Raw genomic sequence first — 24,767 nt, forward strand, 5'->3', positions numbered from 1 at the left:
GGCTGTCCTCCGCTCCGGCAGGGGAAAAGACCGCTGTGTAGAGGCAGGTCTTATCTGAACGTTAAGTATGAAGACCTGCAAAAAAAGGTTAATGCACTTTTTATTTCTTTTGCAGGGATTTAGGTGGATGGGGTCCCCTGAAGGATTTCTGGTGTTTTTTTAAATTGTTTTGTAAACTTTTTATTTTATCAGTTCCCTCCCTGGGCCTGACTCTATCCTCAGTGGTACTTTGTCGAGGATCTCATTTGCCGCCCAGAATCGGACCTGCGGCCCAGTATCGGCATGCAAAGCCCATTTTTGCTACCGGGCAGTCTTTCCTACATTTTTTTCATGAAACTTCTGCCCAAAATACCGTCAGGATTTTAGCAGTCCTTTGAACGGTACTTGGACGGAACTTAGGTTTCACCAAACTCAGGCCCATAGGTTCAGAATAAAGAGTCGCCCATTTAAAACGGAGATGAGGAGGAATTTCTTCTCTGAGGGTCGTGAATCTGTGGAATTCTCTATCCCCAGAAAGCTGTGGAGGCTGGGTCATTGAATATATTTAAGGTGGCGATAGACAGATTTTTGAGCAATAAGGGAGTCAAGGGTTATGAGGAGCAGGTGGGGAAGTGGAGCTGAGGCCAAGATCAGATCAGCCATGATCTTATTGAATGGCAGAGCAGGCTCGCAGGGCCGTATGGCCTACTCCTGCTCCTATTTCTTATGTTTTTGCGTTATGCCAAAATGGTGTTCAACTGTGTTTCTCATCAGTAATTGCAAGTTACGACTGTAGAAAGAACTTTTAATGTTTTTACTGTGGCTAATTTTAATATGAATTATACTTACAGGAATGATTAATGATCAATATGTATATAACATGAAAGGATCTGTACTGGTAAGGCTGAAAAGGATTTGGGAGTAATCAATGATTGTATCATGAAAGTATCTAGTCAGTGTGAGGCAATTATCAATAAAGAAAATAGGATACCGCGGTGCATCTGGAGGGCATTGGATTACAAGTCAGAACAAGATTTGGTTGCATTAGTAAGGGTCTAGAGAAGATTGACCAGGATGACTCTAGGCCTTAGGGTCCTAAGTGATTAAGGAAAATTCAAGTGACTAAACCCTTTGTTGCGGAAGCAGGCTGAGGGGAGACAGCATACATGTCTTTAAAATAATGATAAGCTGAAATAAACATTTGATTTAGATAATGAGCATAAGACTGGATGACACAAGTACAAAATTCATAAGCTCAAACAAGGTTAGGGATTCAAATAATGCTTTCGCTACAAGACCATGAACATATGAAATAGACTCCCAGATAAGATATGTGATTGATTCAATCGATCCCTTTAAAAGAGTTGGATTGATATCTGTTGAGAAGGGGGATTGAGAGTTAAACACATATCAATAGTATTGCTTGATTTTCTTTTTCAAGGCAAAAGCCTGGAGGAGGGATGTAATTTTAACACCTAAAAAGGTGTGAGAGGGTTATAAATTCAAAAATCTGACACACGACTCCAATGTGCATTTTAATTTTCAATGTGCAACTTCCATTTTAATGGTGGCGGGTTGGGCAAATAACCTGCTCTCCTGAGGCGGGTCCATCATTTAAATGCTTTAATGAGGCTGCCTGCTCCAAATTTAACTGTTTTACTTTTAACGTCTGTGGGCTAGGTTTCCCAGGACTCTGGAAACCCGGCAGCTGAAGGGAAGCAGCAGGTAAATGCCTTTACACCAGTGCTTGTGGGCTGGAAGGAATAGGAGTGTTTCTCCCCCCGACCCACCAAGCTAACCCGCTTCCCTCCCCGCTATCCGATGCCCGCCCCGATGCTCTCTCCAGCCTGTGATCTTCTCACCGGTGCTCCTCCCCCGATGTTCTCCCCAGCACCACCCCCTCCCCCATCCCCGGTGTTCTCTCCAGCCGCAATGCGTTCCCCACTCCCCCACCCACGATCTCGTCCTCCTTCTCCGGCCGTGGCATGGTGCCGCATGCCTTCCCACCCAACAGCCTCTCAATCTGGCTGGCTGCCGGCCAGGAAATAATAACAGAACATTTAAATGTGGACCTGCCGTTAAATTCAGCAGGACCGCCGGGTTGCAGTGCCCGCTCCTTCGCCATAAATATTGGAACAGCTGATTTGTATCTGCAAAGGGTCTTGCCGGCAGAAGTTTGGTGGGAGGGGACATTTGCTTACCTCTTATTTTTTCAGAACCAGCAGTACACTAAAGGAATTCTGTGTGTTTTAAGTGCCCTCTATTTTAAAGAGGCATGGTGGAGTCGGGACCAGAATTTGGTGAGGGGGTGAGAAGCCTTGGGAGAGTGGCCAGAAGCTGCAGGAGCTGTAGGAGAGTGTAGTAAATTACATGAAGTCATGGGAGAGTAGCAAGAAGCTGTGAGAGAACAGAGAGGAGATGTAGTAGTGTAAGGAGCAACCACAAGGGAGCAAGAAGAACAGCAAGCAGCTGCACTTGAACCATATACAGGAAAGCTGAGAGAGCAGTGAGCATCTACCAGAGTGCCAGACCACTGCGCTGCTGGTTCTGAATAAAAGTGAAACAAATAAATATCTTCTCCACCCCTCTTTTTGCCGCCCCATCCTTCTGCTGGTAAGACCCCTTACTGATACAAATCAGCTGTTGGAGCAAGAGTGAGAAAAATGCAAGCACTGCATTTGCCTGCCTCCACCAATGCTCGATATTAAGAATTCAACTTGGTATTATTTATCCTCTATATAAACATCAGGAGGCATATTTCATGTTGCTATCTTTTGTATCATGAAATTATGGAAAATCATGTGCCGGCTCATGATGTAATTATGCATTTTTTTATATGAGCCCACCTACAAATTGGCAAATGCTTCCTGGGACCAGTGCATATCTCATTAGAAAATTGAGCGGAGATCTAGCTTTTTGGATCTCTGCCTAATTTTACATTCAGGTTTCCCCAATTTGCACTCAAATTAGGAAAGCCCAATTAGAAAATCTACACGAAAGAGTGTGTTTTCTAGAAATATCCTTTAGACTATTTAAAACAGTTTTCAGTAACCATGCGATTGCCTTTCTAGGATAACTAAGACACTAATAGAAGAAGATGGCACAAAATGGAGAGAAAAACTATCACCAATCCCGGCAGTCCCTGTATCTGCACAGCTATATAGATGGGAAGAAGATTCGATAACTACTGCTGCTGTAAACAAAACCCAGACTACTAATGATCGGCAGTACAAATCTCCAGACTCCAGGAATGGCAAATTGCATCAAGACCTAGGTATGAAATTGACCATTTGACATCAATGCAAATATTTTGGATTAATTATTAAAATCTTGATCTCATCACATATTGAAACTTGCCGCGGTAGCTGGAGCAAGTATTACTCTTTCACCTGAAACAAAAGGCTCTGAGTTTTAGCCTATGTCAGCTTCAACCTTTCACTTGGCAGGCAATATTCTAACTTCTGAACCTCGCTGCAGGAGCTGAGCGCATAATCCAGGCCATCGCTTTAATGCAGTGCTACAGGAATAATGCATTGTCGAAGGTGCCATCTTTTGGGCGAGACTTGAACAGAACTGCCTGTGCGGGTGAACATAAAAGATCTTGTTGCATTATTTGAAGAACAATAGTGTCCTGGCCAACATTTATCCCATAAACAACACCACCACAATAGATTAACTCGTCTTTTATCATATTGTTGTTTATGGGACCTTGATGTGTGCAAATTGGCTGCAGATTTGTCTACAAAACAGTAATAACTACATGTAAAATGTAATGCGTTGGCTGTAATATCCTGAGAACATGAAAGCTGCTATATAAATGCAAGTTCTTTCTTTCTTAGCCTGTTAACTGGTACGTAGAAGGTACTGCAGTGAAACATTTTTTTATTTAAAAATAACTTGCATTTATATAACACTTTTACACTTCTGAGGTGCATAATAAGACAAAAACAGATGCCAAACCAGAGAAGGAGATATTAAGACGTGTGATCAAAAGCTTGGTCAAAGAGGTGGGTTTTGAGGAGAGTCTTAAAAGAAAGGGATCGGAGAGACAGTGTGGTCTAGGGAGGAAATTCCGGAGTGTGGGGTCTAGATAACTGAAATCATGGACACCGATGTGGGAAGAGAACACCTTTGGAATTGTTAATTCTTACTCTGTATATGCAAAATAATGTTTTGAATATTATGTACACAAAGTAGGCTCATAGTTTGTTTAAAATGAGTATTTTCACATCCGTATCATTTTGAGAGGATACATAAAAATAACTACATATGAATTACTGTTTAATATTCAACAACTGGACACTGCATTCTTAGGTTGTGCTAAGATCCTATTAACCTAGAACAAATACAATGACCTGGAATTTGCGTTCAGGTGTGAAACAATGGTGATTGTTGCTGACCTCTAAGAAAGCTGCCCACAAAGATCTAGCGATCACTGTGGCATCAATTTCATCTCTCCCATCTTTAGTTTGAATCTGGGACAAAATCAAGTGAATCACCAGAGTCCAGCAACAGTGATGTCATCAAGTTGGCTAAGCTGCCAATCACATTGAAGCATTCCCACAGACAGCAAACCAGGAAGTAAAATGCACAGATTAGAATTTACTTTTAATAAATTTTACACATACACCTAAGATTAAGCTAGAAGATGAAATATCATAAACAAACTTTAACCAAAAATTATTGTATTAAAAACTTATAATTCTTGGGAATTGTATTCCTGAAGGAAAAAAAATTGCAGGGCAATGGAGAAAGGGCAGGCAAGTGGGACCAGCTGAAGTGTTTTTGCAGAGAGCTGGCACAGGCTTGACGAGTCGAATGGCCTCCTGTGCTGTAACCATTCTATGATTCTTAATTATGAATGGAAAAATTTGATATTCCACGAATATAAAATTAATTTTCAGAGCCAGAATGGTTGTACAGCAGTCAGTGTGCCGTTAAAAACCGAATTACAACTCTTTCAACAACACTTAACATTTTAGGTGGGGGTTTTAACACCGATATTCCACCGTAAAAGGGGAGATTTTCATTAGTTCAAGTTATTTGAATTGATTGCCAGCTCTGGGGGGGGGGTTCCACAGTGCAACCTGTGGCGGAGCAGGGAATGACTGACCGCAATTTCAGGATTTACCAATTTACTATGTATATCTGCACAGGCGCTAAACCCTGAAGTTGCTGTCCGTTTCAGTGGGGTAATGATGGCGAACACTAACCGTTTCACCATCATTACCACTGCAAAATCCGCTGTAATGTATTAACCATGAGTTCCAAGTGTTTGTAATATAGTACTGTGAAATATCTTTATAATGAATGTGTCGTTGCAGTACTCAAAATTCATCATTACTTCACTAGTGAGTGATCCTGTACATAGCGCTTCAATAGTGGTGATTATTGAGCAGTAATTCATCATAGAACAAGTGTATATATAATGATCATTATATGTACAATAAACATTCTGATTGCTTTCTAAAGGTCAGTCACATATGCAGCATAGTACTTGCAGATCTTGAGCCTCTCAGATCATTCATACTTGAAGATTTGTTTTAAAAGTTCATGTTTTGTATGCCATTCTTATAGGTAAAAACATAGAGGAGCATTTTATTTCCTTGAAGCAGGAAGGGAACAGTTTTGTGAAAAAGACCCAGTACAAAGAAGCAATAGCAAAGTATAGTGAATGCCTAAAACTGAAATCCAATGAACATACAATTTACACAAACAGGTAAGAAATACTCTATTCTATAAATAACTCTAACTTCATAGTATATGTAAAGGATTAGTTTGAATGTAATCTGTATCCACCCCTTAGTTACAAGAAAGAGGCTCCCATGGTAGCTGACTCACAGCAGTGGCATGAAAACATAACAAAACACACCCTGTCTATTTGAACTTTTTAAAGTTCTATTTAGTCCTAAGTATCCTTTCGGTCCAATGATATGCAGATTGAGTCTGACTTGAGTCACAGATGTGCTTCTCCTAGTGATTAATCCCTCTCATTCAAGTCAGTTTTTTCTCAAATTTTGACTTGAACAACCATATACTTATCATTAATGATTACTTCCGTTACTGTACTGTTCTTCACTTGTGTCAATATGGCACAAGTAAATCAAGGAGACATATCCTCAAATTACAAGGCTCTCCTGACAGCACAGAATGTCATAGGGGTGAGTGCAGGTTATAAAATCAGGCCTTACCCCTTTTTTTTGCATTATAGAAACGGAACAACTTTCATTTACAGTCACAAGAGTTATGTTAATTGACCCCATGCCAAATTTCACATTCTTCTGTGGCGAGTTCCACCCTCAACACTCACCTCACCCATATAAAATAAGCATGTGACTAAGCCCCTGGCCTGGACTGCTGAAGTTGGATTTGTTAAAGTTAGGTTTATGTTGGGAAAGTTGACAATGAACAGTATTTTTTTAAAGAAAACATTGATGCCTAGTTAGATTTTTCTCCTTGCATTAATTTCTGTTGTGGTGGAGAAGGTCATTTTGCCTCTTCGTTTTTATTTTACAACATTTTCATCCAATATTGTTGCTTGCTGCAATTAAAGTTGCAGCAAACCAAGTGCTCAAAACGGGAATTCATTTTGGGTTTCCTATAACACTGCACATTTTAGACAAGGAAGATGAGTTTATAAACGGAAGGGCCATGACACCGGAAGCACGGTGTACCCCAGGATCTGCATTTACAGACATTGCTACCTGGGCATGTCAGACAAGATGTGTCATATACAACTCCGCTGTGCAATTTCTAAAATAGGAATGGTCCTTCTAGTAGATGTGAATGTAACCACAGTGCTAAACATTAATGCCACCTGATTCTTCCAAGCTGTCACAGGGACTATCTGCCAAATCACGCATGTGATGGATGCAAGGAACACCACCTTCATCACTTTCACCATGTAAAGGGAGCATCTGTTGGACAGGGCACAAAACCCTTACCAGGTGCTAGGATTTCCCATCTCTGTCTGTGATTTGTGCCATGAGATTTATGCCCCAAGTATAATAATGTGTAAAAAGATGGGTAGATTGACCTTGGTACTCTTCCTGATACCAGAAAACTTCTTTCTCATTTGTTCTCATGTCCAACTACGTTCACTGCCTGTGCAATGTTTATCCAGGCAGCTTGCAACTTTCTTTTCACAAGAAGGTTCCCCCTCTTCTCAAATGAAAATCATGCTCCTTTGCTGTGCCTCCTGCAGCAGGACTAGTTGTTGCACAAATTAAGTTTGCCACATCGAAAAAGCACCTTTAAGGGTGAGCAGCAATCCTTGGGTAAAGTAGGTGTCATGCTCCAGGCTCTTGCAGTGCCACTCTCCGAGGAAGTATGCAACAGCAGCCCAGCAGTGACTCTCCCTACCTTCATTTTTGCCTCCTGACCTGAGGATGCACTAGTCTCCATTCAGTGACATTCAGCACAGATGAGATCAGGACTGCAGCAGTGTGGAAGGGTTGAACCTGTGGTGGTCCACCCTGTGGCACTATACTTTGGTGCTTCAAAACAATGGGATCCACCCCTTCTGCACCTTGTCAATGTTTATATGCTATAGTTGGGTAAGAATATGATGCAAAATGTTTGAACTAAGTTTGGAGCATTTAGTTGATATTAAACCTTACAACAACAGGTTGAACTTGTATAGCGCCTTTTAATGTAGAAAATTGTCCCGAGGTGTTTCACAAAGACATAATCAAAAAAATGGATGTCAAGCCAAAGAAGGAAATATTAGAAAGGGTGAACAAAATCTTGATGAAAGAGGCAGGTTTTAAGGAAGTTCTTAAAGGAGGACAGGGAGATGGAGAGGAGGTGGGATCTAGGGAAAAAATTGCAGAACGTAGGGCTTAGATGTTGAAGGCACTGCCACCAATTGAGGGGCAAAGGGAGGGGAATTGCACAAGAGACCAGACTGCAGAGAGATTGTAGGCTAGTAGATGTTAGAGATAGGGAGGGGTTTCAAGTAAAGAACAAGTTTTGTTTCATGCTCAATTAAAATGTTCTATTTGATGGGTTGAGTGCAAGTTTTTTGTTAGTAAGTAACTTTCTACCTTTTACCTTTTCTTAAATGTCTTTGCACTCATTAGGCAGATAGGTAATCTGAGTCTAAACTTTGGTCAATGTCGTACAGAAACCAACTGCCAGAATGTGTACAAGAATGGTCTGCGATGACATTCCTTCCAGGGTTTCCCTCTTTTCTTCTGGGATGTATCTAGACACCTCGTCACAACATCACAACTGAGCTAAACAGAGCTCATTTGTGAAGAATCATGGGTGCAAGCTAATAGTTCATCAGTCAGTGATACAGCATTTGGGGTCTCCAGTGGACCATATCAGGATACCCTTTCACTAAAATGCTTGCTGCTGAAACTTCACTCCTGTCGTGTCAAAAAGATACTGCATCAATTGAAATATAAATTACTGTAATTGCACAATGAATTGGTAGGTTTAATTGATTCAAAAGTAAGTACAGGACCTGAGAAATACTTATTTCTTGTGTGTGGAAGAGGTGGGGGGTCAGTTGTAGGATTACCTACATCACAGGAGTTGCAATTTCATTCTGAAGGTGCTGCTGGCATGTATATTTACAATTTTTCGCACCCAATATTTGGAATTTTTAGGCTAATCAAGACATGCCACAGATGTGCATTGTTAAACAAAAACTGATCTATTTTGCTTTGTTTTTCCTAGAGCACTGTGTTTTCTGAAACTTAATCAATATAAAGATGCTGAAGAGGACTGTAACACAGCTCTGCAGTTGGAGCCCTCTAATATAAAAGCGTTGTACCGGAGAGCCCTGGCTTACAGAGGATTAAAAGTAAGGCACTGGAATGAACACTGGAATTTAATTCAGTAGTGACAATAATAGTTGTGCTGGTGTGTGGAGATCTTGGGATAGATATGAAATCCTAGCTGTGCTGACCAAGACCATTGACAGCGCCTGTGCTGTAATGAGCTGAAAAAAATTCCCCAAGCACATGATTATCCACATGAATCTCAGTGAAATAATAAAGTAACATTAGCTTTGTATAATTATATTAATATTCGATATTGGATGATGTGCAGTTCCAGCAGTCGAGGGTGCAAATCTTCAGATTACTGGGCCACATACTAATTGGCATAAGGATAAAGTCTGGTGTGGGAAGGAAGGGGTTCTATTTCATGAGATGCTTGCAAAAATACTGGGACAGAAAGGAGCTATACCTGAAGCAGGCTGAGACTACAGTCCTAGCATAAAGGATATATAGGACTGTGGAAAGAATTTTAAACCAGTAAAGGGTGATCAGACAGTGGAAGCACTATGGAACAGCAAAGGATGCAAGACCCCGGTGGGAGTTGTCGGCAGACATCCTGACAGTAGTGATGTAATGGGGGTATGTATAAATACGCGAGATTAGTGAAGCATGCAGCAGAAACAATAGTTATAATGGGCGATTTTAATTTTCACATAGACTGAGTAAACACTTCGAATTTCTAGGATGTATTTGTGACCGTTTTCTGGATCAATATGTTTTAAAACCAACAAGGTAACAGGCCATGCTTAATTTAATGATGAGTAACGAATCAGAATTAGATAACAGACTGACGATAAGTGTATATCTTGCGAATAATATGATTGAATTTGATATTAGGTTTGAGTGGGAGTGCGTGGATGGTCATTAATACCAGCTGGGTCTCATTTCCCTAAATTTTCCTGGAGTCCCGCCTGAACCCAGCCAGATCCACCACCTTACTGGTGGGCGGGAGCAGGAGTTCGATGGCAGGCCACAGCTGGGGACCCATGTGAACGGTTCCTGGCAGTCAGTTGGGGACGGAGGGGGTCTCTGGAGGGGATTGGAGGGTGGGGAGGGGAAAGCTTTGGAGTAAGGTAGGCCCAAAGCCCAGAGGAGCATTCCTGCTCTTCCTAGCCCACAGGGAAACATTTATAAAAAATGTAACCCTTACTGCCTAGGCCTCTTCTGGCCCACAGTCCAGCTCCCAACAGGTTTGGCCTGACGCGGAAGCCGCAGAGTGCTGCCCCACTCAGGCCTCCAACTAAACTTGTAGATCGGATCCCGATGTGCACACTTAAACATGAACCCACTGCTTTCCTTCGGGTGCCCTGTTCGCCTGCTCAAAAGAGCAGGTTAATATCAGGACTAAGCGTGATCGGAGAGGGTAAGTGACTGCTGTCATTTTAACTGCCCCAGCCCAGTTTCCACCAAGTAGAGGGAGTTAAATCTGGGCTTTAAACATAATTCTCTGCCAGATGTATATGCAGGGAACTGGCTCATGGACACCGGTGTCCTGGAATCTGAATTAAAATAGCATCAATAATAAAACAGTTTGAGACTCCTGTGGTGAATCTAAAAAAAGAAAGATTTATCAGTTTAAAATACAACCACTTAGGTCACTACATTATCCTTTACCGCAGATTTCTATTTTGTAAAAATTTATTTTTCCCAGTGCTACACAGCTAGTATTGATGATCTCAACAAAGTACTGAAGCTTGACTCGAATGTTGCTGAGGTTCAGAAAGAATTGCTGGAGGTTTCTGAACTTTTGAAAAAGGGGGGAAAAGGAGACGCTCTTTACAAGACCAGCAATCAAGAAAAACAGAGAAAAAATATCCAGATTCAGGAGGTAAATGTTTTATTCTATATCGCCTGACAAGATTGCACGGCAATGTTTAACTAACTCAGGCTGGACTTGTATTGCACTTTGTGTAGATTCAGATCAGTGTGAAAAAGCCACCTGAGAGGGAATCTCGCACCTCGTGATTTTAGTGAACGTGACAGTCAGGAGACAGACATTTTTGCACTAATTAGCTCTCAAAACCATCCCAGCTGATATGAAAGTAGCTTGAACATGAGAGGGCATTAACCCTCTGGTTAATACAAATCAGGGCTAATAGTGTGGTGGAGGCCACTGGATCCTAGCACATGAGCCTTTCACAGCAGGCAGCTACACCCCAAGTAAAGTTGCAGATTATCTAAAGGGGGTGACTACGATGACTTGTTTTTACTACCCTAACACCCTACTAAATCTGATTCTATAATCCCATACTACCATCATGGAAAATTATGGTACACAGCTTGTAATTTTCTGCTGAGTAAAATTAATAGACAGAAAAATCATGGGCTACACTGCTGCAATTTCTTATGATGTGCTCCCTGTAAGAATGGCTCTCCACTGGAAGTGCAGGATTGCCGATTCGACTCGAATATAAAAGCAGCTTCTATGTGTTTGACAAATGCAAAAATACGGGGTTAGTTTTTACATGTACACTAATGATGCTCAGCTCTACTTCTCAGTCACCTCTCGTTCCCTCGACTGATTCTGTGCTGTTAGATTGCTTGACTGACATCTAATCTTGGATGAGTCAATACTTTCTCCAGCCCAACATTGGTAAAATTGAAGCTGTTATTGTCAGCGCACACCACAAACGTGTGCTACTGATTCCATCGCCTTCTCTGGTCACTGTCTCAGACTGTACCAAGCTATTTGCAACCTTGGTTTCCTTTTTAATTCTGAGCTGAGTTTCAGATCACATATCCTCTGAATGGCAAAGACTGCTTACTTTCACTGCCTCAACACAGCCAAACTCTGTTCCTACTTCAACCGTTGAAAATTTTGTTTATACCTTTGTCAGATTCAGACTTGAAGGGTTGAATCTTAACTCCCAAAAACTGGTGGGTTGGGGACGGGTCAGTGATTAAAATTCAAAAAATCTGAAATAGCAACCCAACCCGCTTCAAACAGTTTTAATGGAAGTGGGACAAGGAGTGGGCGACCAATTCACTCACAGGAGGCGGGTTGGTAATTTAAATATTATAATGAGGCTACATGCCTTCATTTTAACTGATTCTATTTTTAACTCATGATGAGCAGGTTTTCCCGGCCTTGGGAAACCCAGCAGGTGAAAGGAGGCAAGAAGGACTGAATCCACGAGGTAACTGCCTTTACAGCATTGCTTGTGGCCCAGGAGGAGCAGGAGTGTTTCCTCCAGGCCCAACAAGTTACCCAGTAAACCTTTCCCACCATCAGACCCCTCTTGACCACCATATGCTCTCCCCCCACCCCAACCAGCATCGAACCCCCCTGCGATCGGTACCCCAACCCCCTGTATTCGGGACACACCCACTGATACGTTCATAATAAAGGATGAAACTGAGTACTGTGTACAATGAGCAAGTGTGATCTTAGCTCCTTTAATAAGACACCAGAGTGCAGATACCTCGTGGGTGGCCTGCTTATATACCGTGCTCCGAAGGGATGCTGGGATCCTTTGGGACTTCAACAGGTGGACCCTCTGGTGGTAATGTAATACAGGTTACAAGGGGTTAAGTACGTAACACCCACAACCTCTTCCGCTCGACCTGTCATGTATTCAACCAGCATTGTAACCCATGTATAAACTGACTTAAGTTGTACACCGTGAGAACACTGACCACTAGGTGGGAGACACTCCTAACCTGGACCTTTAGGTATAAAAGGGGAAGCTCCACCCACCTTCATCACTTGAGTGCTAAGGAATAAAGGACAGGTCACAGACTGACCTTCTCTCAAGCATGGGCCTTGTGTGCATTTATACTGTGTAGTAAGGACGTATCAATGGCGACAAGAAACTGGGATTTAAACCACTCGAGCATGGCCACTAGCAGAACAGACGAGAGGTACTGTGTTAAGGAATGGTTGGGACAGAGATTCAACATTGTTAAAGCAGCACACAGTTCTCCAGGCAGACAAGGGCAGTCAGGCATGCCCCAACATGTAGTCGAACCCAGAGGAGGAGTTCGACAAAGACAATGGCAAGCTGAACAGCGATTCACGCCATTGCAAGGGACAATGCGGCCAGTAATGGGGCCATCAACACCTGTTAATGGTGCACTCAAGGACAATAACAGGGGCAGTCAGGGACGATCGACTGGCAAGGGACCTTTTGTTTCAAACCGCAACTCATGCTGGAGGCGTGGAGGCATACATTCAGCCGGAGTTTGCAGAGATGAGCAAAATACCTGCAGAAATTGCAGAAATGGACACTGGGGGAAATCGCTGGAAGCTGCAGTTCAGCGAGTTCATGTGGAGCACGTATACAGTTCATACACCAGGACGCCACCGATAATGATGAAAGTGCTCCTCAATGGCATCAGTATCAATGGAGTTAGACACGGGTGCCAGCCAGTCCCTGATGGGTATCAAACAGTTCAAAAAGTGGGCATCCAAGGCCAGGAGGCCAAAATTATCGCCGATTGACGCACAGCTACGGACTTACACAAAGCAGATAATTCCGGTGCTAGGCAGCGCCACGGTAGTCGTGACCCACAAAGATTCGGAGAACAGGTTGCCACTCTGGATTGTCCCGGGGACGGTCCCGCACTACTGGGGAGGAGTTGGCTTGCTGTCATGAACTGGAAATGGGGCGATGTCAATGCAATTTCCTCTGTGGAGCGAGTATCATGCTCACAGGTCCTGGACAAATTTGACTCATTATTTCAACCCGGCATTGGCACTTTCATGGGGGCCAAGATAGTGATTCACATAAACCCGGACGCCAGACCAGTACACCACAAGGCCAGAGCAGTGCCGTACGTGATGCGGGAAAAGATAGAAGGCGAATTGGACCGCCTGTTGAGGGAAGGCATCATCTCGCCAGTCGAATTCAGTGACTGGGCGAGCCCAATTGTGCCGGTGCTCAAGGCGGATGGGTCGGTCAGGATATGTGGCGATTACAAGGCCACCATCAATCGGGTGTCACTCCAAGACCAGTACCCGCTACCGAGAGCGGAGGACCTCTTTGCGACGCTATCCGGTGGCAAACTTTTCAAAATTGGACCTGACCTCAGCTTACATGACCCAGGAGCTGGCGAGTGAGTCGAAGAAGCTGACCACCATCACGACACACAAGGGGTTGTTTGAGTACAACAGATGTCCGTTCGGGATTCGCTCGGCCGCCGCGATCTTCCAACGAAATATGGAAAGCCTCCTCAAGTCGATTCCAGGGACAGTGGTTTTTCAGGACGACATCCTCATTACAGGTTACGATACTGAAGAACACCTCCACAACCTGGAGGAGGTGCTACGCAGACTGGACCGGGTAGGTCTGCGACTGAAAAAGGCGAAGTGCGTCTTCCTAGCTCCAGAGGTAGAATTCCTGGGGATGAGGGTAGCAGCAGACGGGATCAGCTCTACTGCATCCAAGACGGAAGCGATCCAGAGAGCACCCAGACCCCGTAACACGACGGAGCTGCGTTCATTCCTGGGGCTCCTGAACTATTTTGGTAACTTTCTTCCCAAATTGAGCACGCTGCTAGGGCCGCTACACGTGCTCCTATGCAAAGGTCAAAAATGGGTCTGGGGGGACAGCCAGGAAAGGGCTTTTAATAGAGCACGCAATTTGTTATGTTCCAACAATCTGTTAACGCTATATGACCCATGTAAGAAACTTGTGTTAACGTGCGATGCGTCGTCCTATGGTGTCGGGTGTGTGTGTTGCAGCATGTCAATGCCAAGGGTCAGTTACAGCCGGTAGCTTATGCCTCCAGGAGTCTGTCCCAGGCAGAAAGGGGCTACGGGATGGTAGAAAAGGAGGCGCTCGCATGTGTATATGCAGTAAAGAAAATGCACCAGTACCTGTTTGGCAGAAAATTTGAGCTGGAGACAGATCACAAACCCCTAACGTCCCTTTTGGCCGACAACAAGGCCATAAATGCAAACGCATCGGCCTGCATACAGAGGTGGGCACTCACGTTAGCTGCCTATGACGACACAATTCGGCACAGAACGGGCACCGAAAACTGCGCCGATGCACTCAGCAGGCTCCCACTAGCCACCACTGAGGGGGCTACCGAGCATGGTGCTGAGATGGTCATGGCTGTTGAAGCTTTCGGAAGCGAAGGCTCACCCGTGACAGCACGTCAGATTAAAGTCTGGACAAATAGAGACCCGCTATTGTCTCTAGTCAAGAAATGTGTCCTGAATGGGGACTGGGCAGCCACGTACAGGGCATGCCCTGAGAAATTTAAACCATTTCACAGGCGCAAGGATGAACTCTCGATTCAGGCCGATTGCCTACTGTGGGGAAACCGCGTAGTCATGCCCAAGATGGGCAGTGAGGTGTTCATCAGAGAACTCCACAATGGGCACCCGGGCATTGTCACGATGAAGGCAATTGCCAGGTCACACGTTTGGTGGCCAGGGATAGACGCAGATCTGGAACTTTGTGTTCGCAGGTGCAACACGTGTGCCCAGCTGGGCCATGCGCCTAGGGAAGCCCCCCTTAGCCCCTGGCCATGGCCCGCCAAGCATTGGTCACGCATCCATGTGGACTATGCAGGTCCTTTCATGAGGAAAATGTTTTTGGTTGTAGTAGACGCCTACTCCAAATGGATCGAGTGTGACATTTTAAATTCAAGCACATCCTCTGCCACGGTAGAAAGTCTACGGGCAATGTTCGCCGCCCACGGTCAACCGGACATCTTGGTCAGCGACAATGGCCCGTGCTTCACAAGCACTGAATTCCAGGACTTCATGGCAGGCAATGGAATTAACCATGTTAGAACGGCACCATTCAAGCCGGCCTCAAACGGCCAGGCAGAACGAGCAGTGCAGATAATCATACAGGGGATGCTCAGATTCCAAGGGGGTTCCCTACAAACCCGCTTATCACGCCTCCTGTTGGCCTATAGATCCCGACCACACTCGCTCACAGGGGTTCCACCCGCAGAGCTACTAATGAAAAGGACGCTCAAAACCCGATTATCCCTTATACACCCCACCATGAAAGAAATTGTCAAGAGCAGGCGCCAGTCACAATATCACTACCATGACAGGAATGCGAGGGCGCGATGTATTGATGTAAATTATCCTGTTTTTGTCCTCAACTACGCTGCAGGGCCCAAATGGCTCGCAGGCATTGTGGTTGCCAAAGAGGGAAATAGGATTCTGGTAGTTAAACTTACCAATGGACAAATCTGCCGCAAACATGTGGATCAAACAAAAAGGAGGTTCAGCAACCCCATAGAAGAAGCAGAGGAAGAACACGATATAGAGTTCACTCCGCCACAGGTGACCGAACACCGGAACCAAAGGGAGGAGAGCCCAGTCACTGTGGGCAGTCCGGACAGGCCTGAGGCACTGCAAACAGCAGACACTAAGGCCAGCGCCCAACAACCGGAGCCCCAACTCAGGCGCTCTACAAGGGAGCGTAAACCACCAGAGAGACTCAACCTGTGATCCCAATAAGACTTTGGGGGGGGAGGTGATGTCATGTATTCAACCAGCATTGTAACCCATGTATAAACTGACCTAAGTTGTACACCGTGAGAACACTGACCACTAGGTGGGAGACACTCCTAACCTGGACCTTCAGGTATAAAAGGGGAAGCTCCACCCACCTTCATCACTTGAGTGCTAAGGAATAAAGGACAGGTCACAGACTGACCTTCTCTCAAGCATGGGCCTCGTGTGCATTTATACTGTGTAGTAAGGACGTATTAAGACCTACCTGCTCTCTTCGGCTACAACCTTATGCTGTAGGAACATTGTAGTTTACATACCGCCGACATACCATCAGCATAAATCCACCTTTTTTCAGACGGTGTGCAACTCCGGTGGTACGTCGGTGGTATGCTACCAATGTTGGACTTTTGGGCGGTCTGTAGGGTGCTCCGTGTGGGCGGACGGTATGTCACTGATGAATTTCCTGTCCGGCGGTGTGTAGTTATTTTTTTAATCAATTTTGCGATTTTGGGCGGTATGTCGGCGGTCCGCGGGCGGTGTGCAGCAGGATGTCACCAATTTCAGCCCCTATATCTGTTACCTGTTCGTCCTAATGTTTCCTATGCTTCAACAAGCTATGGCTATTGATGTATATGCATGCCTGTTTACTGTGATGTCTGTAACACTGTTATGCAACACTGAATGTACCCTTACACTGTACACACCTTGCCTGTACACCAGAGGGTGCTGCTGGAGACCTAAGGGCAGGTAACCCAGTATAAGGAGCTCACAGCTTGATGTCCTCACTCGAGGAGCTGCAAATAAAGAACTCCAGGTCTACACAGTTTAAGTATCATACCCTGCCTCGTGGAGTTATTACTAAAGGTGCTTACCTACGCTACAGTTATGACTGTCTAATTTATTTGCAAATCACTCTATCTATGCTATAGTTTATGTCTCCACCTTTGACTCTTTTGTCCATCAACTAATGCTCCCCGGGGCTCTGGTTTCACTCCCCTTTTTAAATTGGGTAATTAGTGTAATGTTAATCTGTTGTGAATCAAGTATGCTAGTCTTTCTTGACCCCCTGAGATGGAGTGTCCTTCTGTAGTACAGACCTGCTGTAGTACAATATTTCATTGCCTAGGCAAAAGTGGCGAAGCTTACGCACCAGCAATGATGCCTCTTTCATATACCAAATCCATAGGCTTCTCATGCTCTGGAATCTCCCCCATATATCATGGGCTAGATTGCAGAGTGTAGGCAGCCGTGGAGAAAAACTACACATGCAAGCTTGTGTAAGATTTTAACAGGAATATGTTGCACACCATTTTGTTCAGCTAAATCTTTCCTACAATCACATACAGCTCCAATTTTGAAGTGCAGGTAATATTGAAATTATTGGAAATAAACAAAACAGATTATCTGGTCATTATCACATTGCTGTTTGTGGGAGCTTACTGTGTGCAAATTGGCTGTCGCGTTTCCCACATTACAACAGTGACTACACTCCAGAAGTACTTAATTGGCTGTAAAGCACTTTGAGACATCTGGTGTCCATGAAAGGCGCTATATAAATGCAAATCTGTCTTTTTTTCTTTAGTCATTAAAAATCATGATTGTGACTCCTTTCTTAAATAGGGAAGGTCCATACATGCCAGCTGTGTAAAATCAGTGATGGCCTGAATGTACAGGATAAACGCTCAGCCAACCAAAACCCAGGGCAGCTCACGCCGTAGAAGACAATCATACATTTGTTGGCATGCCTCTAGTATCGCAAGGGAAATTACATTTCTTGGTGTGAAAATCCTGTGCCACCAGAAACATTAGCACTGCCTTATTTATATTATAGCACTGCCAGTGAAGCCGGTACTGCTATCATGAGGTATGAGTGATGGGGAGCCTGGATCTTGAGCTAACAAACACTTTTTTAGGTACATTGCCTGTACTTCCAGCTGTCTCCCTCCCCAATCCAGTCTCCTAACTTTATACAACCTTTAACATTATTGCTTTTTTAAACAACTTTTTTCTTTGCTTTAAGGTAGTATTTATAGTGCTGCTGCAGAGTTCAGAAGACCACAAAACTTAATGTTTTTGAATTCTCCCTTTTTATCTTCCAAAGATTGCTGATAGTGATGAAGAGGAGGAGAATGTAATCAAAAATGCCACTGGGCAAGAAACTATAACTAACCCCAAATGTGGGCAAGTGGATTCTGTAATAAGTGAGGATCCATCAACCAGACGAGGAGCCTTTGGAAATTCTCATCCACTTCCAGACAAAGGAGCTAATTTAAAGCCTACAAACGCATATGAATTTGGCCAAGCCTTAAGTGTGTTGCAGGCCAAGAAGGATCTTGCTGCTTGTGCGGAACTACTAAGAAATGTAGAACCGGAGGATCTACCATCCATGATGAGCAATAAACTGGAAGGTGATGTGTTCACCATGATTATTCAAGCTTTGAAGGAACACCTTTTAGAAAAGAACCCCAACCTTGTGTATCGACATCTTGTTCATCTGAGCAAAGCAGAAAGGTTTAAGGTATATGTTGTTTGAAGTTTAATCACCTTATTTAAAATTGCATAGCATTTACAGCCCCTTCAGCCCAACTGGTCTAGGCAAGTGTTTATGTTCCACATGAGTCTCCTCCCATCTTACTTCACCTCATCCTATCAACATATCCTTCTACTCCTTTCTTCCTCATGTACTTATCTAGCTTCCCCTTAAATACATCTATGCTACTCGCCTCAACTACTCCATGTGGTAGCAGGTTCCACATTCTCTGAATTCCTTATTGGATTTATTACTGACTATCTTATATTTATGGCCCTTAGTTTTGCATGCCTCACAAGTAGAAACATATTTTCTACTATAATAAAAACAGAAAATGCTGGAAATACTCAGGCAGCATCTGTGGAGAGAGAAACAGAGTTGACGTTTCAGTTCAATGACCCTTCATCAGAAATGGAAAAAGTTAGAGATGTAACAGGTTTTTAAGCAAGTGTAGGGGCAGGGAAAGGGGGAGGGGAGGAAAGAACAAAAGGAAACACCTGTGATCGGGTGGAAGGTAGGAGAGATTAAGAAACAAAAAAGATGATGGTGCAAGGCAAAAGGAGATGGTAATGGGACAAGCTAAGAAACAAAAGATGAGTCTAGATAGGGTGTAAATGGGGATGGCAGAATCATCAACAGCTGCCGTGGGAAAGAGAGAAAAAAAATAGGGGCAGAGAACATATTCTCTACGTCTACCCTATCAAACCCCTTGATAATTTTAAAGACTTCTATCGGGTCACCTTTCAGCCTTCTCTTTTCTAGAGAAAATAGCTCCAACCTGTTCAATCTTTCCTGATAGGTATAACCTTTCAGTTCTGTCATGATTGTAAATCTTTTTTGTACCTTCTCCAGTGCTTTTATATCCTTTTTGTAATTTGGAGTCCAGAACTGAGCACGGTACACTATGTGTGGCATCACCAAGGTTCTCTATAAGTTTAACATTACTTCTCTGATTTTGAATTCTCGTCCTCTAGAAATGAACCCTAGTGCTTTATTTGCATTGTTATGGCTTTGACAACTTTGACTACTTTTAATGATTAATGAATCTGTGCCCCAAGATCCCTTTTGCTCCTCTGCCCTATTTAGACTCCCAGGAGTAGGTGGCCGTCTTATTCCTCCCACCAAAATGTACTACCTCGTGCTTATCTACATGGAAATTCATTCGCCATTTACACGCCCATTCTGCAAGTTTATTAACGTCATGTATTTTGTTGCAGTCTTCCTCAGTATTAACTATACCCCCAATTTGATGTTGTCTGCAAATGTTGATATTGTACTTCCAATTCTCGAGTCCAAATCATTTATGTAATGATGAACAATGGTAGTTCCAGCATCGATCCTGTGGAACACCACTTCTCACTTTCTGCTCATCTAAGTAACTACCTTTAACCCCCTACTCTGTTTTCTGTTTTGTAGCCAGTTTACTATCCATTCTGCTACTTGTCCTCTGACTGCATGTTCTGACGCTGACCATGAGTCTACTATAACTTAGTGAAGCCCTTTTGAAAATCCAAATATATTACATCTACTACATTACCCGAGTCTACTCGTTCTGTTACTTCTTCAATTAATTCAATAAGGTTCATCAAGCATGACCTTAACTTTTGAAATCTGTGCTGAGTATTTTATTATATTTTCTATTACATCTTTGGGTAAAGATTTCATTATTTTTCCTACTACCAATGTTAAGCTAACATGTATATAATTTCTTGGACTTATAGGAATAAGACTAGCTGGCCACCAGTCCTCCGGCACTATTGCCTTTTCTCTTCCCTAGCTTCTTTTAGTATGTTCTGATGCAATCCATTTGGACCAGAGGTTTTAATGATTAGTGAATCTGTGCCCCAAGATCCCTTTTGCTCCTCTGCCCTATTTAGATTCCCAGGAGTCTAGTTTGACTAGTTTATCAATTATCTCTACCCTTTTAAATTTAAATGCCTAGACATCTTTTTTGATCTGTTCTTCGAATGTCATGACCACCTTGTTAATCTCCCCTTGTCCCCTTTCACTATCTCTTGCCAATTTATTTGGGGCTGGTTGAAATCTCCCATGATTATAATGCTATGTTTATTTTGCAAATTGTGTATTTGTAAAAGGAACAGATAACATTGCAAATACTTCGCTAGAGATATTTCTTCAATTTGTATTTTCTAACAATGTCTGAAGTTTACAATTATTTAGTAAATATTACAACATCTCGTTGTGGCATTGCTCATGGGCCAAAGGGCAAAGGCCCAAGGGTAAGCAACAGTTAAGCCCACAGCAGAGCAGGAGACTTGCCGGGTGAGTGGCAGGTTACAGCTGAGTATTTGCCTTTTTTATGTAGCGCGGCTCCCTATTTCAGATCGCATTACCCACTTTACCAAGGAAGAAAGCTGAAATGCTTGAAGTCACTTGCAAGTACACAGTAAGAATGTGTTCGTTTTTACAATAATTAGAAGCTTTGAAAGCAGAGATGTCTTGATCATGATCGGGATTGAAGCTGTGGGAGCAGTAGGAGCCTGTTGGAATGGTGAGCTTTTTTGAGAAATTAATGGTCTAGGAATGAAGAGGGGGAGCAATCGACAGGCAAAAAGAGAATCATCATGTGTTCAGTAATCAGGAAAAATAGCTAATAACCCAAAGTTGAAAAGGTTTTTTTGAAGTGTGTGAAGAATTGAGGTTAAGTAAGTAATTACAGATGATCCTTATCATTATACACTCTGGACCTCAGTTCTCTGATAGACTATGACCTCTATTATATCATCATCATCAACAACAACATATTTTTATATAGTGCCTTTAACATAGTGAAACATCCCAAGGTGCTTCACAGGAGTATTATGAGACAAAATATAAAAAATCATGAAAAGACAAATACAGTAAAGTACATAATAAATGCTTGAGAACGTCATAATGTTAAAAGGTGTTTACCATCATGATTTGCTGCATTCCCATCACCTCCTCCCCACAGGCCTGCACTCCACCACCTATATGTACCATATGTGACCGAAGGTGAACTTGACGTTGATGCTTCCTGTCAGTGCAGACAGATAAAATGCTCCTTGTACCAAAGGAGGAAATCGGATGTGTGCATTACAGCAGAACTGCAGTGTGCTGGTGCTACCATTCCAGGCTTCAAGTTTAACCTGAATTTTGCAATGCATTTTGGGGAGTTATTATGTTTTTTTGGGGTTTCATGTAAAAATCAGAAGCCACAAATATAATTGATTTTTAAAAAATGGAACATGCTACATATAAAAGATAGATCACACGGGTCAGGCAGTTACACCAAAAGTACTAGGCTCTGGGCCTGACCAATATTACTGAGGACAGGAAACTGAGTGGGTGGGCAGCCGATAGGATGTGGCTCAAGGTCTGAAATCCAAATCAGACAACCACAAGTAAGTCAGGTGGGCAGGGGATGGTTACACAATACCTCAAAAATTGGGCTGAGAGGAGATTGTGAACTTAGATGGAAGAGAAGCATTTTTTTTTTAAATGGTGAGCAGCCATTTTGGGAGACAAGGAGGTACAGTAACACCACCTAGTGTTGAGGCCTGAAAGGTCGTATATATTATAGGAGAGAGATGTGCGACAGCCAAGTGTTGGCATATAGGCTTAGAAATTAGCAGCGGCAACAATGCCCAAGCTGAAACTGGCGCAAGTGGACCTCACCAAATTAGTGCTATTGCATCATCAGGACGTAATCGATGTACTGGGGGTGCCTAGTCATACCCAAGAGTCAGTGCGCCAGTAGCTCGGAGGAGAAAGATGTCCGGCAGGACACTGACCTGTGGTAAATCCTAGGGTTGGGGGTCTGAAGGGGACAAGCAATGGCCGGCAGTTGCCCGCTGTCCCAATGTAGTGCCTGGAGAACTACTCCTGCTTCCCATTAGTAGGTAATGTTTTACTTCTCTCAAAAGGGTCGTAAATCTGGAATTCTCTGCCCCAGAGACCTGTGGAGGCTGAGTCATTGAATATATTTAAGGTGGAAATAGACAGATTTTTGAACGATAAGGGAGTCAAAGGTTATTGGGAGCGGGCAGGGAAGTGGAGCTGAGCCCAAGATCAGATCAGCCATGATCTTATTAAATGGCAAAGCAGGCTCGAGATGTCAAATGGCCTACTCCTGCTCCTATTTCTTACGTATGTGCCTTTTGGTGGCAGCCTCCAGCAGCCTGTTAATTGAGCCAAGAAAATTGACCACAACAAACACATTGTAAGCTGCAGTCAGTCATGATCCAATTTCCCAAAGGGTCTGAAATGGGTTTTAGGCCCTCCATCTGAAAAGGCAATGGGTCTAACGTTAGTTTTGGGCGGGCACTCTGGATGACTCCGGGGCACACTAACCAAATTGGCCTGCAACGCTCGCCCAGCACCCATACTGCATGCCATATTGGACCCTTCAGTGCCTGTTTTTAACCCAAAAAACTAGCATTGTGCAATCCAGTTTCTAGGCCATAAATTAACAGATAGGTATGACACCTCATAGATGTTGATATTTAAAGCATGACTGAAATCTAAAGCATGACTGAAAAATTGTGACACAGGGTGCACTGCACACAAAACCATTAATATGAATGACAATCATATTCAGTCTTAAAACTGAGTTAACAAAATTATATACTGAACTCTAAATGAAGTATTTCATGAAACTAGATTGCAGAAAATATTGGAACAGTTATTAACAACGTGTGCCTTGTATTTAACATGCCTACAGACTAATTCAGTGTTGAGTGACTTAATTTTGAGGTTAAATGACTGAACTAAATGAATGTTATTTTTGTGCAGATGGTGTCAGTGCTTGTAGGTAAAGAAAGAGAACAAGTGCAACAACTCTTCAACAGTCTATTACAGAGGAAGAGTGATGACTTCACGGCTGACGATGTACAGAATCTAGCAAGACACTATGATATATAATGTTAATTATTTGGCAGGAGTCACAAGGGTAATATGTGTAACTCAGGAAGATTAGAACTAGGAAAATTGTATGGCTTGTGCTGTACTTTTTTCAACTTATTTCTTCTTGCCTCCCCTCCCCCATTCGCAATTAGTCTTCCTCAAAACGAACAAACGTATAATGACCTAGAAATTGTATCGTTAATCTTGCACTAAAGTACCATGCCCTGCCCCATCAAAATTCATTCACAAGTATCTGTTCAATGAAAGTCCATAGATAAAGAAAAACTATTGAGCAAAGCTCTGTTTTATTTGTTAGCCTGTGATGGTTTACTAAAAGGGGCAGCAAATAATTTTCAGTGTTCTGACATCAGTCCCCAAGTATTAAACCAGCAAGACCTGTTATTTCCTCATGTTGAACTGGAGTTTAACATGAATTTGTGTTGTGTTCCCACTGGTAACACAAGGGCAATACGCATTTATTTTCTGTATGTTATCGTTACTTCAACTCTGTTCTACCTCTGGAAATATCATCTGGTATTTTAGTTTTCGATGTTTACAAAGCTCTAATTATCAGAATAGGTAGTAACTCTTTTTTACCTCTCAGAAGTGCTTATACTTTGGTTAGTCCTAAATTAGAATGCAAAAGCCTTTGTTTGTGGATAACCTGTCCAAGAACATTAACTTATCCCAGTGATCAAACAGGAATTAAGGATGCCTATTAAGAAACTTTGAACTTTGAATGTAAAATGCAGTTCTTTAGAATGCAGTGAATTTATGCCTATTGTTTTACTGCTGTACTATTTAAGATTTTGTTTGTCTCTGATAAAATTTTATGCACGGTAATGCAGTCTCTCAGATAAGGTCAGGGAAATGCAAAATTGCTTCAGCCTGTTGTGTTTATGCACTGAAATAATAAACTATACTTGTATTGATTCTGTCCCAGGGAATTACTACTGATAAAATGGTAATTTTGCAAGATGATGCTTCCAGTATATAATAAAAACAGAAAATACTGGAAATCTCAGCGAAACTTGATGTTGAGTCCAGATGGCTGTGAATTGCCTAAATGAAAGATGAGGTGCTGTTCCTCGAGCTTGCGTTGAGCTTCATTGGAACAGTATAGGAGGACGGAGAGGGAATGGAGTGGAGAATTAAAGTG

General features: G+C 43.0%; 1 protein-coding gene across 4 annotated transcripts in view; it reads left to right on the top strand.

Annotated features, from left to right (window-relative positions):
- The window catches only part of LOC139270934 (sperm-associated antigen 1-like), a 180,349-nt gene extending 155,809 nt beyond the window's left edge, over nt 1–24,540 (top strand). For all 4 annotated transcript variants that reach the window (XM_070888476.1, XM_070888475.1, XM_070888474.1 and 1 more), the window contains 6 exons: nt 3,051–3,253; nt 5,557–5,698; nt 8,665–8,791; nt 10,420–10,596; nt 18,296–18,712; nt 23,498–24,540. In XM_070888476.1, coding sequence (XP_070744577.1) covers nt 3,051–3,253; nt 5,557–5,698; nt 8,665–8,791; nt 10,420–10,596; nt 18,296–18,712; nt 23,498–23,626 — 1,195 coding nt within the window. In that variant the 3' untranslated portion in view covers nt 23,627–24,540. The remainder of the gene's footprint in view (nt 1–3,050; nt 3,254–5,556; nt 5,699–8,664; nt 8,792–10,419; nt 10,597–18,295; nt 18,713–23,497) is intronic.
- Nucleotides 24,541–24,767: the final 227 nt, after the last annotated feature.

Source organism: Pristiophorus japonicus, chromosome 1, assembly GCF_044704955.1.
Source record: "Pristiophorus japonicus isolate sPriJap1 chromosome 1, sPriJap1.hap1, whole genome shotgun sequence".
Lineage (NCBI taxonomy): Eukaryota > Metazoa > Chordata > Chondrichthyes > Pristiophoridae > Pristiophorus > Pristiophorus japonicus.